This window comes from Melanerpes formicivorus, unplaced genomic scaffold (genome assembly GCF_026170545.1).
Source record: "Melanerpes formicivorus ecotype bairdi unplaced genomic scaffold, bMelFor1.0.p_v2 SCAF_103, whole genome shotgun sequence".
NCBI classification, from domain to species: Eukaryota; Metazoa; Chordata; class Aves; order Piciformes; family Picidae; genus Melanerpes; species Melanerpes formicivorus.
The window spans coordinates 1700350-1717134 of NW_027142455.1; the positions used below are offsets into that span (position 1 = coordinate 1700350).

Consider the following 16785-nt stretch of genomic DNA (forward strand, 5'->3'; position numbering starts at 1 on the left):
CCTTTTGATCCCAAGGTTCTCTCCCTCCCCTGCCTGCAGCCCAGCGGAGCGGCAGCCTCGGCCCCGCCGTGCCCCCGGCGCTGCTGCAGCGGCAGCGCAGCGCTCAGCCCGGCAGCTCCGCTGGCTCTGCCCGGGACCCCGGCCGGGAGGGGACAGCCCTGCGCTGCCAAGCCGGCAGCAGCCAGCAGCCGGCCCCAGGCCCTTCCCCTGGCCGCCAAACAGTTCACCTCAGCCCAGCTCGTTTGCAAGGCAGAGGGAAAGGAGGAGCGGGGTGGGAAGGTTTCCAGGCCAAGGACCGTGCTGGATCCAGCATCCTGCCTTGCTGTGCCTCCATGACCTCTGCTGAGGAGATGACTCCCCCTGAGATGCCTCCCTTTGAGAAGATGCCCCCTTGAGATGATGCCCTTGAGGAGATGTCCCCTTGAGGAGATGACTCCCTTGAGGAGATGACTCCCTTGAGGAGATGTCCCCCTTGAGGAGATGTCCCCTTGAGGAGATGACTCCTTGAGGAGATGACTCCCTTGAGGAGATGTCCCCCTTGAGGAGATGTCCCCTTGGGGAGATGTCCCCCTTGAGGAGATGTCCCCCTGAGGAGATGTCCCCTTGAGGAGATGTCCCCTGGAGGAGATGACTCCCTTGAGGAGATGTCCCCTTGAGGAGATGACTCCTTGAGGAGATGACTCCCTTGAGGAGATGTCCCCCTGAGGAGATGTCCCCCTGAGGAGATGTCCCCTTGAGGAGATGACTCCCTTGAGGAGATGTCCCCCTTGAGGAGATGTCCCCCTGAGGAGATGTCCCCTTGAGGAGATGACTCCCTTGAGGAGATGTCCCCCTTGAGGAGATGTCCCCCTGGAGGAGATGTCCCCCTTGAGATGTCCCCTGGAGGAGATGTCCCCCCTTGGGGAGATGCCCCCCTTGAGGATATGTCCCCTTGAGGAGATGTTCCCCGGAGGAGATGTCCCCCTTGGGGAGATGACTCCTTGAGGAGATGTCCCCCTTGAGGAGATGTCCCCCTTGAGGAGATGTCCCCCTTTGAGGAGATGACTCCCTTGAGGAGATGTCCCCCTTGAGGAGATGTCCCCCCCTTGAGGAGATGACTTCTTGAGGAGATGTCCCCTTGAGGAGATGACTCCCTTTGAGATGACCTCCTCTGAGCTCTTGGCCCAGAGGCAGCAGCAGGGAGGAGGAGCAGGGAGGAGGAGCAGGGAGGCCCTGGCTGCTCCCTCCAGCTCCCCCTTGGGCACCTGCAACTCCAGGAAGGAAGAGGAGGAGGAGTGGGGTGGAGGAGGCTTCAGGTTCTTTCTTTCCCATCCCCTCTCCCTGCCCAAGGCTGGGAGGAGTGCTGGCCCTGCAGGCCCAGGATGTGCTCAGCAGAGTCCTCAAGAAGGACAACTCAAACACAGCCAGAAAGGGAAGGAAAGGGAAAAAAACCCCACAACCCAGCCCAAGAGAAGCCCCAACCCAGAGCTATGCAGGATTAGAATTGTCCATGGGAGGAGGGGAGAGGGCAGGCTCCAGGGGCAGGCAGGGAAGGGCCTCTCCCCCTCCCCTCCTTTGCTGCTCCGGAGGTGGCATCCCCTCGGCCCCCCGGCCGGACCCTTCGGTGCTGCCGCTCTGAGGGGCGGGGAGGAGGCAGCCGGGGCGGGGGCAGGGCGAGAGCAGCGCTGCAGGGGCAGGAGGGCAGGGGCAGGAGGGCAGGGGCAGGCTGCCAGGGCTAGCCCCGCCGCTGGGGCAGCAGGTCCAGCAGGAACTCGGCGATGCCCAGGAAGTAGACGACCTGCGCGATGCCGAAGAGCGGAGCGATCACCAGCGCCCGGCAGTAGGCTCCCTTCAGGAAGGCCATGGGGCCCTCCCGCTGCCAGATCTTCCTGGGGACAAAGGCACAGCTGCACCAGGGCCCACCACGGCCCTGCCCTGCCTGGCGGCCTCCCTACACTGATGGAACCCCAGGAAGTCATGATGGAACCCCAGCTGCTGATGGACCCACAGCAAGTGGTGATGGTACCCAGTAGGTGTTGATGGAACCCCAGGAAGTGCTGATGGAACCCCAGCTGCCGATGGACCTACAGCAAGTGTTGATAGAACCCCCTAAGTCTTGATGGAACCCCAGTAGCTGCTGATGGAACCCCAGTAGGTGTTGATGGAACCCCACTAAGTCATGATGGAACCCCAGGAAGTGCTGATGGAACCCCAGTAGGTGTTGATGGAACCCCAGCTGCTGATGGACCTACAGCAACTGTTGATGGAATCCCCTAAGTCTTGATGGAACCCTACTAAGTCTTGATGGAACCCCACTAAGTCATGATGGAACCCCAGGAAGTGCTGATGGAACCCCAGTAGGTGCTGATGGAACCCCACTAAGTCACGATGGAACCCCAGGAAGTGATGATGGAGCCCCAGCTGCTGATGGACCTACAGCAAGTGGTGATGGAACCCAGTAGGTGTTGATGGACCCCAGTAGGTGTTGATGGAACCCCAGCTGCTGATGGACCTACAGTAACTGTTGATGGAACCCCACTAAGTCTTGATGGAACCCCAGTAGGTGCTGATGGAACCCCAGTAGGTGTTGATGGAACCCCAGGAAGTCATGATGGAACCCCAGCTGCTGATGGACCTACAGCAAGTGTTGATAGAACCCCCTAAGTCTTGATGGAACCCCAGGAAGTGCTGATGGAACCCCAGTAGGTGCTGATGGAACCCTGGTGGGTGTTGATGGAACCCCAGCAGATGTAGATGGAACCCCAGTAAGTGTTGGTGGAAGCCCAGGGAGTGTTGCTGGAACCCTAGGAAGTGCAGAGGGACCCCCAGGAAGTGGTGATGGCCCCCCAGGAAGTGCTGTTCAACAGGGTGTGCTCCACAGCAGCTCACAGAATGACAGAATGGGAGGGCTTGGAAGGGACCTCCAGAGAACATCCAGTCCCAGCCCCCTGCCAGAGCAGGGCACCCAGGGCAGGGCACCCAGGAACACAGCCAGGGGGGGTTGGAAGCTCTCCACACCAGGAGACTCCACAACCTCTCTGGGCAGCCTGCTCCAGGCCTCCAGCAGCCTCACACCAAACAACTTTCTCCTCCTGCTCAGCTCCAACCTCCTGGCTGCCACTCTGTGCCCATGTCCCATCCCTGAGTCTGGCCAGGAGCAGAGGCCTGGGGCTGAAGCTACAGTTAGGACAAGCCTGTGATGGCATCAAGAGGTCTCCCTCTTCACAAGCTGGGACCAACTCCACCCTTGGCATGGGACAGAGCCAGCTGGGGAGCAAGTGGCTACAGGAGTGATGCAGAAAGCAGGTGCTGGGGTTCTGAGGCTCCCTTCATGCTCTAAGGCAGGCAGAGCACAGCCTGGGGTCAGAGGGGAGCGTGGCTGGGGACAGCTCAGACAGAGCCCCTGCAGGTGCTGCTCAGAGTGGGCCCAGGAGGCTCATACCACCTAATGCTGTAGCAACAGGGCCTGGGGAGAGACAACCAAAGCATCCTCTAGAAGCTGCTGGTTGCCTCTAGAAGCTGCTGGGTGGCTCTAGAAGCTGTTGAGTTGATCTAGAACCTGTTGAGTGGTTCTAGAAGCCACTGGTTTGGTCTAGAAGCTGCTGGGTGGCTCTAGAAGCTGTTGAGTGGTTCTAGAAGCCACTGGTTTAGTCTAGAAGCTGCTGGATGGCTCTAGAAGCTGTTGAGTGGTTCTAGAAGCCACTGGTTTGGTCTACAAAGCTGCTGGATGGCTCTAGAAGCTGTTGAGTGGTTCTAGAAGACACTGGTTTGGTCTAGAAGCTGCTGGATGGCTCTAGAAGCTGTTGAGTGGTTCTAGAAGACACTGGTTTGGTCTAGAAGCTGCTGGGTGGCTCTAGAAGCTGTTGAGTGGTTCTACAATGTGCTGGTTTGGTCTAGAAGCTGCTGAATGTCTCTAGAAGCTGTTGAGTTGATCTAGAACCTGTTGAGTGGTTCTAGAAGCCACTGGTTTGGTCTACAAAGCTGCTGGATGGCTCTAGAAGCTGTTGAGTGGTTCTAGAAGCCACTGGTTTGGTCTAGAAGCTGCTGGGTGGCTCTAGAAGCTGTTGAGTGGTTCTAGAAGCCACTGGTTTAGTCTAGAAGCTGCTGGATGGCTCTAGAAGCTGTTGAGTGGTTCTAGAAGCCACTGGTTTAGTCTAGAAGCTGCTGGATGGCTCTAGAAGCTGTTGAGTGGTTCTACAAGGTGCTGGTTTGGTCTAGAAGCTGCTGGATGGCTCTAGAAGCTGTTGAGTGGTTCTACAAGGTGCTGGTTTGGTCTAGAAGCTGCTGGATAGCTCTAGAAGCTGTTGAGGTACTCTAGAAAGTGCTGGTTGGCTCTAGAGGCTGAGCTGCTCTAGAAATGCTGGAGTGGTTCTAGAAGCTGATGCTTGGCTCTGGAGGCTGATAATTGGGTCTAGAAGATGCTGGTTGGGTCTAGAAGCTGTTGAGTTGCTCTAGAAACTGTTGAGTGGTTCTACAAACTGCTGGTTGGCTCTAGAAGCTACCCTGAACACCAGCAGGGGCCAGCAGCAAGGGACCTGCAGGCAGGCTGGGGAGGGACTGTTCAGAAGGGGCTGTAGGGATAGGCTGAGTGGCAAGGGTTTGGCCAGAGATGGAGAGGGGATTGTGCCCCTCTGCTCTGCTCTGCTCTGCTGAGAGCCCACCTGCAGCACTGCCTCCAGACCTGCTGCACAAGAAGGAGCTGCAGCTGCTGGAGAGGCTCCAGAGGAGGCCATAAAGATCATCAGAGGCTGCAGAACCTCTGCTGTGGGCACAGGCTGGGAGGGTTGGGGCTGTGCAGCCTGGAGAGGAGAAGGCTGCAGGGAGACCTCAGCTGCAGTTCAGTATCTGCAGGGGAGCTGCAGGCAGGCTGGGGAGGGACTGTTCAGGAGGGGCTGTGGGGATAGGCCAAGGGGCAAGGGTTTGGAACTGGAGCAGGGCAGAGTCAGGTTGGAGCTCAGGAGGGAGTTGTGCCCAGGGAGGCTGGGGAGACTCTGTCCCAGGCTGCCCAGGGAGGTGGTTGAGGCTCCATCCCTGGAGCCATTCAGGCTCAGCCTGGCTGTGTCCCTGGGCAGCCTGCTCTGGCTGGAGCTGTCCCTGCTGCCTGCAGGGGGTTGGATGAAATTCCCTTGGAGGCCCTCTCCCAGCCCAGTGCAGTCTGTGGAGCTGTGGACCTGAAGTGGTTGCTGCTTCACAAGGAACTTACTTGGTGCAGTCCAGGATCCCCGAGTAGGTGTCCTCGTTCACTCCTCTCTGCAGGGACTGCAGCCGTGTTTTGATCACTGCAGAGAGAGCAGAGAGCTGGTGCTGAGCACTGCCAGGGCTGCAGGCTCCTCAGCAGGCAAGAGCCACCCTGAGAGCAGCATCTTTGAAACACCAGAGTCATACAATCACAGAAGGGGTTGGGTTGGGTTGGGAGAGACCCTCAAAGCTCAGCCAGCTCCAACCCCCTGCCATGGGCAGGGACACCTCACAATGACTGCACCCCTGAAGGATGGCCAAGGGCTCAGGCCCAGCCAGCATGGATTTAGAAGGGGCAGGTCCTGCCTGACCAACCTGAGCTCCTTCCATGCCCAGGTGACTGCCTGGGGGCTGTGGGGCAGGCTGTGGATGTGGTCTGCCTGGACTGCAGCAAGACCTTTGACACCATCCCCCACAGCAAACTCCTGGCCAAGCTGTCAGCCCCTGGCTGGGACAGCAGCTCTCTGAGCTGGGTTAGGAACTGGCTGGAGGCTGAGCCCAGAGAGTGGTGGTGAATGGTGCCACAGCCAGCTGGCAGCCAGGCACCAGTGGTGTGCCCCAGGAAGAAGTGCTGGGCCCTGTGCTCTTTAACATCTTCACTGATGATCTGGATGAGGGGATTGAGTCAGTCATCAGCAAATGTGCAGATGACAGCAAGCTGGGGGCAGGAGTTGGTCAGTGAGAGGGCTGAAGAGCTCTGCATAGGGACCTTGCCAGGCTGGACAGATGGGCAGAGGCCAACAGGATGGCATTCAACAAGTCCAAGTGCCAGGGGCTGCACTTTGGCCACAACAACCCCAGGCAGAGCTACAGGCTGGGGGCAGAGTGGCTGAGAGCAGCCAGGCAGAGAGGGACCTGGGGGTGCTGATTGACAGCTGCCTGAACATGAGCCAGCAGTGTGCCCAGGTGGCCAAGAAGGCCAATGGCATCCTGGCCTGCATCAGGAGCAGTGTGGCCAGCAGGAGCAGGGAGCTCATCCTGCCCTGTGCTCAGCACTGGTCAGGCCACACCTTGAGTCCTGTGTTCAGTTCTGGGCCCCTCAGTTTAAGAAGGACATTGAGAGACTTGAAGGTGTCCAGAGAAGGGCAAGAAAGCTGGGGAGGGGTCTGGAGCACAGCCCTGTGAGGAGAGGCTGAGGGAGCTGGGGTTGCTTAGCCTGGAGAAGAGGAGGCTCAGGGGAGACCTCATTGCCCTCTCCAACTCCCTGCAGGGAGGTTGGAGCCAGGTGGGGGTTGGGCTCTTCTCCCAGGCACCCAGCAGCAGAACAAGAGGACACAGTCTCAGGCTGTGCCAGGGGAGGTTCAGGCTGGAGGTGAGGAGAAAGTTCTTCCCAGAGAGAGTTGTTAGCCATGGGAATGTGCTGCCCAGGGAGGTGGTGGAGTGTGAGGCTGCTGGAGGCCTGGAGCAGGCTGCCCAGAGAGGTTGTGGAGTCTCCTGGTGTGGAGAGCTTCCAACCCCCCCTGGATGTGTTCTGTGTGCCCTACCCTGGGTGACCCTCCTCTGGCAGGGGCTTGGACTCAATGACCTTCAGAGGTCCCTTCCAAGCCCTCCCACTCTGTGAGTCTATGAGCCAAGCCTTGTGAGATGTCCAGCTGCAGAGGCCTGCACCCTGAAGCAGCAGGTTCTAAGCCCAGCAGGGGCTGCAGGGCTGAGCTGACCTCTGGAGCAGAGCTGCTCTCCAGCTATCTGCCCTCAGCTCTCCACCACAGGCAGGGAGCTGCCTGCAGGCTGCAGCTGGTGGGCTCAGACACTTCCTCTCTCACATCCTGCCCTGCTCCAGGGGCACTGCAGTGCCCCATGGAGATGCTCCTGGCCCTGAGGCCTGGGGACAGCAGAGTCCCTGCAGGATGAGGAGCATGAGGAGGGACTCTGTGATGGCCAAGAGCATCCCCAGCAGGAGGGTGCTGAGGGCAGAGAGGTTTGCCTGTGAGAAGAGCATGAGGGGGCTGCTGGCTGGGGATGCCACCACACTGGGACACAAGGTGGTCAGCTGTGCTTTCCTCTGCCATGTTTCCTGGGTGCCCTGCCCTGGCTGCCCTGCTCTGGCAGGGGGGTCGGACTGGATGTTCCCTGGAGGTCCCTTCCAACCCCAACCATTCTGTGCTTCTGTGCCACTGGCACAGTCACCTTCCTGCCCACCTAGCCCACTGCTGGGCCTCCAAGTGCTGTCCCCTGGCCAGCAGCAGAGGCTGCTGCGGACTCACCGTCGCAGGGGTTGACGGCCACGGCCGCGGTGCTGCCCGCCACGCAGCCCGACAGGAAGGAGACGTAGAAGGGAGCCTTGACGTTGGGGTCCTTCTGGCCCAGCTTGTTCAGGTTTGCAAAGAGGGGGAAGTAAACAATGGAGAATGGAACATCCCTGTGGTGGGAAGGCAAGGGAGGAGGGAGGAGAAGAAGGAGGAAGGAAGTCAGAGCGGGATGACAAGAGAGCGTCGAAGGAGGGCTGCAGGCATCACAGCCCAGCCTGCGGTGTGGGGCAGACAGGAGCTGAAAGCTCAGCAGGGGCAACACTGATGGCACCAAGGACATCCAGGGGCACCCACAGGGGAGCAGGGAGCCCTGCACTCAACAGTCTCCCCCTGATCTTTCAGCCCAGCCCGTTCAGAGGTGGTGACTGACAAGAGGCTCAGCCCCTGCCCTCACCCCGCTGTCACAGAGAGAGGAGAGCTGCTCTGGAAGCCAGGCTGAGTGCCAGAGCAGCCACCAGCCCTTGCATCCACCACGGGCCAAGCCTTGCTTCACAGCCTGCAGGCTCAGGCTGGCAGCTTGGCTTTGCTAGCCCAGGAGGATTCCCCTGCAGCATGGGGGAAGCAAACCTCTTCCACAGAGAGCAGCAGGAGCAGAGCCCCCGGGCCGATGGCAGCAGCCTCCCTGCTTGCCTGACCTTCCCTGCTGGCAGGTGCAGAGCCTGCCCCTGGGAACCACCCAAGCCCACAGGCTGCCCTCCCAGCTGCAGCCAGCAGTGCCCTGTGCCCAGCCTACCTCAGCAGCGTGGCCCCCAGGCCCTTGTAGAGGCCGGCGATGCCCTTGCTGCGCAGCAGCTCCCTGGTGATCTGCGTGGCCGTGGGGCGGCGCTCTGCCACCGGCTCCGCTGCGGCTGCGGCCCCCGGCGAGGAGGGGGAGGGGGAGAGCTGGGCCTGAGCTGCCATCAGCTTCTTCTGGGCCGCTGGGGAGGAGCAGAGAACTCTGGTCTGATGATGTCCAACAGCAGCCCTCTTGCTCCCCATTGCCAGGGGAGAAGGAGGAGGCAGATGTCCAGGGGCACCAAAACGAGCAGATGGACCCCTGCAAGCTTTTGATGCCAGCCTGATCATCACCCCCAGCCTGAGACAACCCAGCCCTGCTCATCACCCCCAGCCTGAGACAACCCAGCTCTGCTCATCATCCCCAGCCTGAGACAACCCAGCCCTGCTCATCACCCCCAGCCTGAGACAACCCAGCTCTGCTCACCAACCCCAGCCTGAGACATCCCAGCCCTGCTCATCACCCCCAGCCTGAGACAACCCAGCCCTGCTCATCACCCCCAGCCTGAGACAACCCAGCTCTGCTCATCATCCCCAGCCTGAGACAACCCAGCCCTGCTCATCACCCCCAGCCTGAGACAACCCAGCTCTGCTCACCAACCCCAGCCTGAGACAACCCAGCTCTGCTCACCAACCCCAGCCTGAGACAACCCAGCCCTGCTCATCACCCCCAGCCTGAGACAACCCAGCCCTGCTCATCAACCCCAGCCTGAGACAACCCAGCCCTGCTCATCAACCCCAGTATGAGACAACCCAGCCCTGCTCACCAACCCCAACCTGAGACAACCCAGCCCTGCTCACCAACCCCAGCCTGAGACAACCCAGCCCTGCTCATCACCCCCAGCCTGAGACAACCCAGCCCTGCTCATCACCCCCAGCCTGAGACAACCCAGCCCTGCTCACCAACCCCAGCCTGAGACAACCCAGCCCTGCTCATCACCCCCAGCCTGAGACATCCCAGCCCTGCTCACCAACCCCAACCTGAGACATCCCAGCCCTGCTCACCAACCCCAACCTGAGACATCCCAGCCCTGCTCATCACCCCCAGCCTGAGACAACCCAGCCCTGCTCATCACCCCCAGCCTGAGACAACCCAGGCCTGCTCATCAACCCCAGTATGAGACAACCCAGCCCGAGACAACCCAGCCCTGCTCACCAACCCAGCCTGAGACAACCCAGCCCTGCTCATCAACCCAGCCTGAGACAACCCAGCCCTGCTCATCACCCCCAGCCTGAGACAACCCAGCTCTGCTCATCACCCCCAGCCTGAGACAACCCAGCCCTGCTCACCAACCCCAGCCTGAGACAACCCAGCCCTGCTCACCAACCCCAGCCTGAGACAACCCAGCCCTGCTCATCACCCCCAGCCTGAGACAACCCAGCTCTGCTCATCACCCCCAGCCTGAGACATCCCAGCCCTGCTCATCAACCCAGCCTGAGACAACCCAGCCCTGCTCATCACCCCCAGCCTGAGACAACCCAGCCCTGCTCACCAACCCCAGCCTGAGACATCCCAGCCCTGCTCATCACCCCCAGCCTGAGACAACCCAGCCCTGCTCACCAACCCAGCCTGAGACAACCCAGCTCTGCTCACCAACCCCAGCCTGAGACAACCCAGCCCTGCTCATCACCCCCAGCCTGAGACAACCCAGCCCTGCTCACCAACCCCAACCTGAGACAACCCAGCTCTGCTCATCAACCCCAGCCTGAGACAACCCAGCCCTGCTCATCACCCCCAGCCTGAGACAACCCAGCCCTGCTCACCAACCCCAACCTGAGACAACCCAGCTCTGCTCATCAACCCCAGCCTGAGACAACCCAGCCCTGCTCATCACCCCCAGCCTGAGACAACCCAGCCCTGCTCACCAACCGCAGCCTGAGACAACCCAGCCCTGCTCATCACCCCCAGCCTGAGACATCCCAGCCCTGCTCACCAACCCCAACCTGAGACATCCCAGCCCTGCTCACCAACCCCAACCTGAGACAACCCAGCCCTGCTCACCAACCCCAGCCTGAGACAACCCAGCCCTGCTCACCAACCCCAACCTGAGACAACCCAGCCCTGCTCACCAACCCCAGTATGAGACAACCCAGCCCTGCTCATCAACCCCAGCCTGAGACAACCCAGCCCTGCTCATCACCCCCAGCCTGAGACAACCCAGCCCTGCTCATCAACCCCAACCTGAGACAACCCAGCCCTGCTCATCATCCCCAGCCTGAGACAACCCAGCCCTGCTCACCAACCCAGCCTGAGACAACCCAGCCCTGCTCACCAACCCCAGCCTGAGACATCCCAGCCCTGCTCACCAACCCCAGCCTGAGACAACCCAGCTCTGCTCATCAACCCAGCCTGAGACAACCCAGCCCTGCTCATCACCCCCAGCCTGAGACAACCCAGCCCTGCTCATCACCCCCAGCCTGAGACAACCCAGCTCTGCTCACCAACCCAGCCTGAGACATCCCAGCTCTGCTCATCACCCCCAGCCTGAGACAACCCAGCCCTGCTCACCAACCCAGCCTGAGACATCCCAGCTCTGCTCATCAACCCAGCCTGAGACAACCCAGCCCTGCTCATCACCCCCAGCCTGAGACAACCCAGCTCTGCTCACCAACCCCAGCCTGAGACAACCCAGCTCTGCTCACCAACCCAGCCTGAGACAACCCAGCCCTGCTCATCAACCCAGCCTGAGACAACCCAGCCCTGCTCATCACCCCCAGCCTGAGATAACCCAGCTCTGCTCATCACCCCCAGCCTGAGACAACCCAGCCCTGCTCATCAACCCAGCCTGAGACAACCCAGCCCTGCTCATCAACCCAGCCTGAGACAACCCAGCTCTGCTCACCAACCCAGCCTGAGACATCCCAGCCCTGCTCATCACCCCCAGCCGGAGACAACCCAGCTCTGCTCATCACCCCCAGCCTGAGACAACCCAGCCCTGCTCATCAACCCCAGCCTGAGACAACCCAGCCCTGCTCATCACCCCCAGCCTGAGACAACCCAGCCCTGCTCACCAACCCAGCCTGAGACAACCCAGCTCTGCTCATCATCCCCAGCCTGAGACAACCCAGCCCTGCTCACCAACCCAGCCTGAGACAACCCAGGCCTGCTCATCACCCCCAGCATGAGACAACCCAGCCCGAGACAACCCAGCCCTGCTCATCAACCCAGCCTGAGACAACCCAGCCCTGCTCACCAACCCAGCCTGAGACAACCCAGCCCTGCTCACCAACCCAGCCTGAGACAACCCAGCCCTGCTCACCAACCCAGCCTGAGACAACCCAGCCCTGCTCACCAACCCCAGCCTGAGACAACCCACCTCTGCTCACCAACCCCAGCCTGAGACAACCCAGCCCTGCTCACCAACCCCAGCCTGAGACAACCCAGCTCTGCTCATCATCCCCAGCCTGAGACATCCCAGCCCTGCTCATCACCCCCAGCCTGAGACATCCCAGCCCTGCTCATCAACCCAGCCTGAGACAACCCAGCCCTGCTCATAACCCCCAGCCTGAGACAACCCAGCCCTGCTCATCACCCCCAGCCTGAGACATCCCAGCCCTGCTCATCACCCCCAGCCTGAGACAACCCAGCTCTGCTCATCAACCCAGCCTGAGACAACCCCATGAAGGGTCCAAGCTTGGGGCAGAGTGGCTGGAAACTGCCCAGTGGAAAAAGGACCTGGGGGTACTGGTTGGCAGACAGCAGAAGATGAGCCAGGGGGTGCCCAGGTGGGCAAGAAGGCCACCAGCAGCCTGGCCTGGAGCTGCAATAGTGTGGCCATCAGGGTCAGGGCAGTGGTGGTGCCCCTGGACTGGGCATTGGGGAGGTCACATCTGAAGTGTTAGGTTCAGTTTTAAGGTCCTCAGTTCAAAAAGATATTGAGAGGCTGGAAAGTGTCCAGAGAAGGGTCTGGAGAGCAGGGCTGGGGAGGAGCAGCTGAGGGAGCTGGGGGTGTTCAGCCTGGAGCAGAGGAGGCTGAGGGAGACCTCGTTGCTCTCTGCAGCTCCCTGAGAGGAGGCTGGAGGCAGCTGGGGCTTGGGCTCTGCTCCCATGTAGCAGTGGAAACAGCCCCAAGCTGCACCAGAGAAGGTTTAGGTTGGACACTAGGAGCCATTTCTTGCCCAGAAGGGTTGTCCAGGCCCAGGCTGCCCAGGGCAGTGGTGGAGTCCCCACCTCTGGAGGACTTCCAGAGCTGTGGTGTTGAGGGACATGGTTCAGAGGAGGCCTGGCCTGGCTGGGTTAACCACAGCTGGACTTGACCTTAAAGCTCTCTCCCAAGCAGAATGATGCTGTGAGCTCCTCAGGCACATGTCTGAGAGCAGCCTGGTTTCTCCCAACCCTGCCAGCCTGCTGCTGCATTTCTCCTCTTTGCCCAGAAGATGGAGAGCACATCAGCCTGTCCCTGAGAACAGGCTGCTGGCAGCAGTCAGAACCTCTTCTGAACCCTCACAGCAGGGCTTAATTCCTTCCAACACCTCCAAATAATACACACAAAGAGGATAAGGCCTGAGCTAAAAACAGCAGAGAGGGGGGAAAGCAGAGCCCTGCCGTGAGCCCATATCAAAGCAGAGCCCAGGCTGGCCCTTTCCCAGGGAGGGCACACACCTGGCACCTAAAGGTGTCAGCCAAGGCTCCTGGGGAAGCAGGCCATACCCCAGGCTCACCTCTGGAAGGCATTAAGGTGACAGCAAAGAGGTCAGGGATTTGCTTGGGTTGGAAAACAGCTCCCAGCTCATCCAGTCCAACCCCCAGCCCAGCCCCACTGTGGCCACCAGACCCTGGCCCCAGCTGCCATGGCACCTCCAGCCATGGGGACTCCACCACCTCCCTGGGCAGCCTCTGCCAGGCCCTGACCACTCTGACACCAAAGACATTTTCCCTCCTCTCCAACCCAAGCCTCCCCTGGCACAATTCCAGGCCAGTTCCTCTCCTTCTATCCCCTGAGACTGGGGAGCAGAGCCCAGCCCCCAGCTCCCTGCAGCCTCCTCTCAGGGAGCTGCAGAGAGCAATGAGGTCTCCCTCAGCCTCCTCTGCTCCAGACTAATCAATCCCAGATCTTTCCTCCAGTCTCCATGCCAGACTCTGTTCCCACCTGGAACACCCCCCAGGCTCACAGCCCCCCCTGCCCACAGCCCCCAGAGCCCAGCCCCAGCTTCTCCCATTCCCAGCGGTCTGGGAACATTTCCTATCCCAGCCAACACCACTGCTGCTTTTTTTGGGGAGGAAAAAGGGAGTGAGGGCAGAGAACTCCCTTGGGAAGGACAGATCCCTTTGGGAAGGTGTGAGGAAGTTGCTGCTGTGGTTAGAAGAGAGATGGAGGAAGCACCACAGGAAGAGCACTGGAGGATGCTAATCCCTCCCTGGGTGCACAGGAAGCAACAAGCTTTCAGCTCTTGCCAGCTGACCATGCAGTCACCTCTCCTGTCTCTATCCAGCCACCAGCAGCATTTCTGTTCCACCTGCCCAGCCTGTGGCTCTGAGCAAAAAACCAAATCATCTTCTGGAAGCAGAAGGAGCTCTGCAAAGCTGGGCAAGCAAAGCAGTGCCCTGGGGCCAAGAAGGTCACTGGGGTCCTAGGGTGCAGGAAGAAGTGTGTGGCCAGCAGGATGGAGGAGGTCCTCCTGCCCCTCTACTAGGCCACATCTGGAGGCCAGGGTCCAGTTCTGTGCTCCCCAGTTCAAGAGAGACAGAGAACTGCAGGAGAGAGCCCAGGGGAGGCTGCAAAGCTGCTGAGGGGCCTGGAGCAGCTCTGGGAGCAGCAAAGGCTGAGAGCCCTGGGGCTGAGAGCCTGCAGCAGAGCAGCCCCAGAGGGCAGCTGAGCAATGCTCAGCAAGAGCTAAAGGAGCTGTGGGGGGCAAGAGGCTGAGGCCAGACTCTGCTGAGTGGTGCCCAGGGCCAGCACAAGGGCCAGCAAGGGGCACAGAGTGGCAGCCAGGAGGTTGGAGCTGAGCAGGAGCAGAGACCTCTTTCCTGCCAGGTGTGCCTTGGGGCAGGCAAGGGGATGGAGACCATTTTTCTCCACTCATTCCCTCCCTCTGTGCCTTGGCAGGCCAGCCCCAGCCCCTCCCCCTGCCCACCTACCAATCCTGCCTGCGTCCTGGAGCTGGATTTTGAGCATCTCCATGGGGGTGGTGACGATGACCTGGCAGGTGCCTGCCCCGCAGCCCGCCAGCATCTCCCGCAGCAGCGTCAGCTTCTTCCTGCCCGGGGGAGGACACAGACTCAGGCAGGGCAGGGGGCCTGCAGGGACAGCCCCCAGGCACAGCCCTGACCCTGGGGCTCAGGGAACCTGCCACAGCTCAGCTTGGCCCAGGCTTGGTGCCTGTCATCTGCCGTGGAGGAAGAGAGCCATCCTGGCCCCACAAACAGAAGGCCCAGAGAAAGCCTCAAGCCCAGCCAGGAGAGCCCCAAGGAGAGCACCCAGGGGCAGCTCTCCTCCAGCTCAGCCTCACCCCTGCTCAGGGCAGAGCTTTCAGACCTGTTCTCACTTCAGAGGGCAGCAGAGGGCCTGGGCATTAAGGGGGGTAAGCAGCTTCCCTTCTGCCAGCCTGGTCCTGAGAACACTGCCCAGCATCCCCACAACCAACCAACCATGGACCACAGGGTGGGGAGCAAGGCAGGGGAGAGGCTTGAGGTGCTGCTGGGGAGCTCTCTGACAAAACAGGTTGGACTTGATGATCTTTGAGGTCTCTTCCAACCTTATTGATTCTGTGATTGGAATGTGCTGGCCAGGGAGGTGGTGGAGTCCCCATCCCTGGAGGTGTTCCAGAGGGGACTGGATGTGGCACTTGGAGCCATGGTTTAGTAGTCAGGAGGTGTTGGGTGACAGCTTGGACTTGATGATCTCTGAGGTCTTTTCCAACCTTATTGATTCTATGATGATTCTATGATGAAAAGCAACATATAGGAACAGGGGAGATGAGAGTCAGGGAAGCAGCTCCCCTGTGCTGAGAAGCTGCTTCTCCTCAGCAGCATTCCCAAACCTGAACACAGAATCAGCACAGACTCACAGCAGGGCTTGGGCTGGAAGGGAGCTCAAAGCTCAGCCAGCTCCAGCCCCCTGCCATGGGCAGGGACACCTCCCACCAGCACAGGCTGCTCAAGGCAGCCTGTTGCTGTTGAGAGTGAGGCTGGGGAGACTCTGGCACAGGCTGCCCAGGGAGGCTGTGGCTGCTTCCTGCCTGGAGGTGCTCAGGACCAGGCTGGATGAGGCCCCTGCTCATGGCTTGGAGCTGGCTGAGCTTTGAGCTCCCTTCCAAGCCAACCCCTGCTGTGTCTCTGTGATCTCCCAGGCCAAGCCAGACTCCCTTCCCAAAGGTTTCATGTGGAGCTTTGCTGTGTGCATACAGCAAGGAAGGGGAGGGCTGATGCTCTGTAACCCTGCTGGCCCACCACAGCAGCTGGACTGCTTTCTCCTCCTCTCCTCTGGGCAGCACATGGGAGCAGGGGATTAGAGGGACAGAGCTGCAGCAGAGATTACCAGGGACTAAATATAGAGCTGTGCTGGAGGCTGAGGGGAGGGACACTCCATGGGCTCCCCTGGCCAAACTCCTCCATGCCCATGGCAGGGGGATTGGAACTGGATGATCCTTGAGGTCCCTTCCAACCCTGAGAATTCCATGATTCTCTGATCAGAAGCTGCAGAGAGCTGCCATGGCTCCCAGGGACACACACAGATGGGCACAGCAAGCTGCCCTGCAGGCAGGCAGGGATGGGGGTGTGCAGACCCAGAGGCAGCCCTGGCACTGCCACCTGGAGGTGGCCAACTGGAGCCTCTCAGGTGGCCTGAAGCACAGTGCCAGCCTCTGCATGGCTCAGTACAAGGCAGCAGCAAAGCTGCACACAGCTCCTCACCCAGCTGAGAGAGGAAGCAGAGCATCTCCCACTGCAGCCAGAGCCCTGCTGCACACATCTCCTGCCCTCCACCCAGGGGCAGATCTGCTCCAGAGCTTCCAGAACTCCGTGGAGCTGTGCCAGTGTGAGCAGAGAAGGGTGGCCCTGGTTTAGAGATGTCAGACAGGTACATGAGAAGCATCCAGAACAAGGGCTGCCAGCTCTTGTGCTTTGCATATCCTGGCAACGGGGGGAGGGAGGCCAAGGGGGGAGGAAATCAGCCTAAAATAAGCCAAGCTTTTGTCAGGAGCTTCAAAGCTTGTTGGAGAGAGGGCAAACTGCCCTGGCAGAACCTCAGCAGGCTGCACAGGCAAGGAGCTGGAGAAATGGATCTCTACCTGAGGGGCTCTAAATAGGGTAAGGCCCAGCAGGGCTTGTCCTCAGAGCTGCACCAAACAACACAGCTCAGCTAACAGCTACAGCTGCAGCACCACCCAGGAGCTGCCCTACAGAGGCAGAAAATGCTCTTAAAGATGCAGAAACTGCTCCTAGAGGTGCAGAGATTGCTCCTAGAGATGCAGAGTCTGCTCCCAGAGATGCAGAGACTGCTCCCAGAGATACAGAAACTGCTCCTAGAGATGCAGAAACTGCTCCCAGAGATGCAGAGACTGCTCCCAGAGATGCAGAAACTGCTCCCAGAGATGCAGAAACTGC

General features: G+C 60.1%; 1 protein-coding gene across 3 annotated transcripts in view; it reads right to left on the reverse strand.

Moving 5' to 3' along the window:
* Nucleotides 1-1280: 1280 nt before the first annotated feature.
* The window catches only part of SLC25A22 (solute carrier family 25 member 22), a 91314-nt gene continuing 75809 nt past the window's right edge, over nucleotides 1281-16785 (reverse strand). For all 3 annotated transcript variants that reach the window (XM_068166688.1, XM_068166689.1, XM_068166690.1), the window contains exons 6-10: nucleotides 14320-14438; nucleotides 8200-8383; nucleotides 7422-7576; nucleotides 5183-5258; nucleotides 1281-1868 (exon numbers count right to left, since the gene is read on the reverse strand). In XM_068166688.1, the coding sequence (XP_068022789.1) occupies nucleotides 1715-1868; nucleotides 5183-5258; nucleotides 7422-7576; nucleotides 8200-8383; nucleotides 14320-14438 (688 nt within the window). In that variant the 3' untranslated portion in view covers nucleotides 1281-1714. The remainder of the gene's footprint in view (nucleotides 1869-5182; nucleotides 5259-7421; nucleotides 7577-8199; nucleotides 8384-14319; nucleotides 14439-16785) is intronic.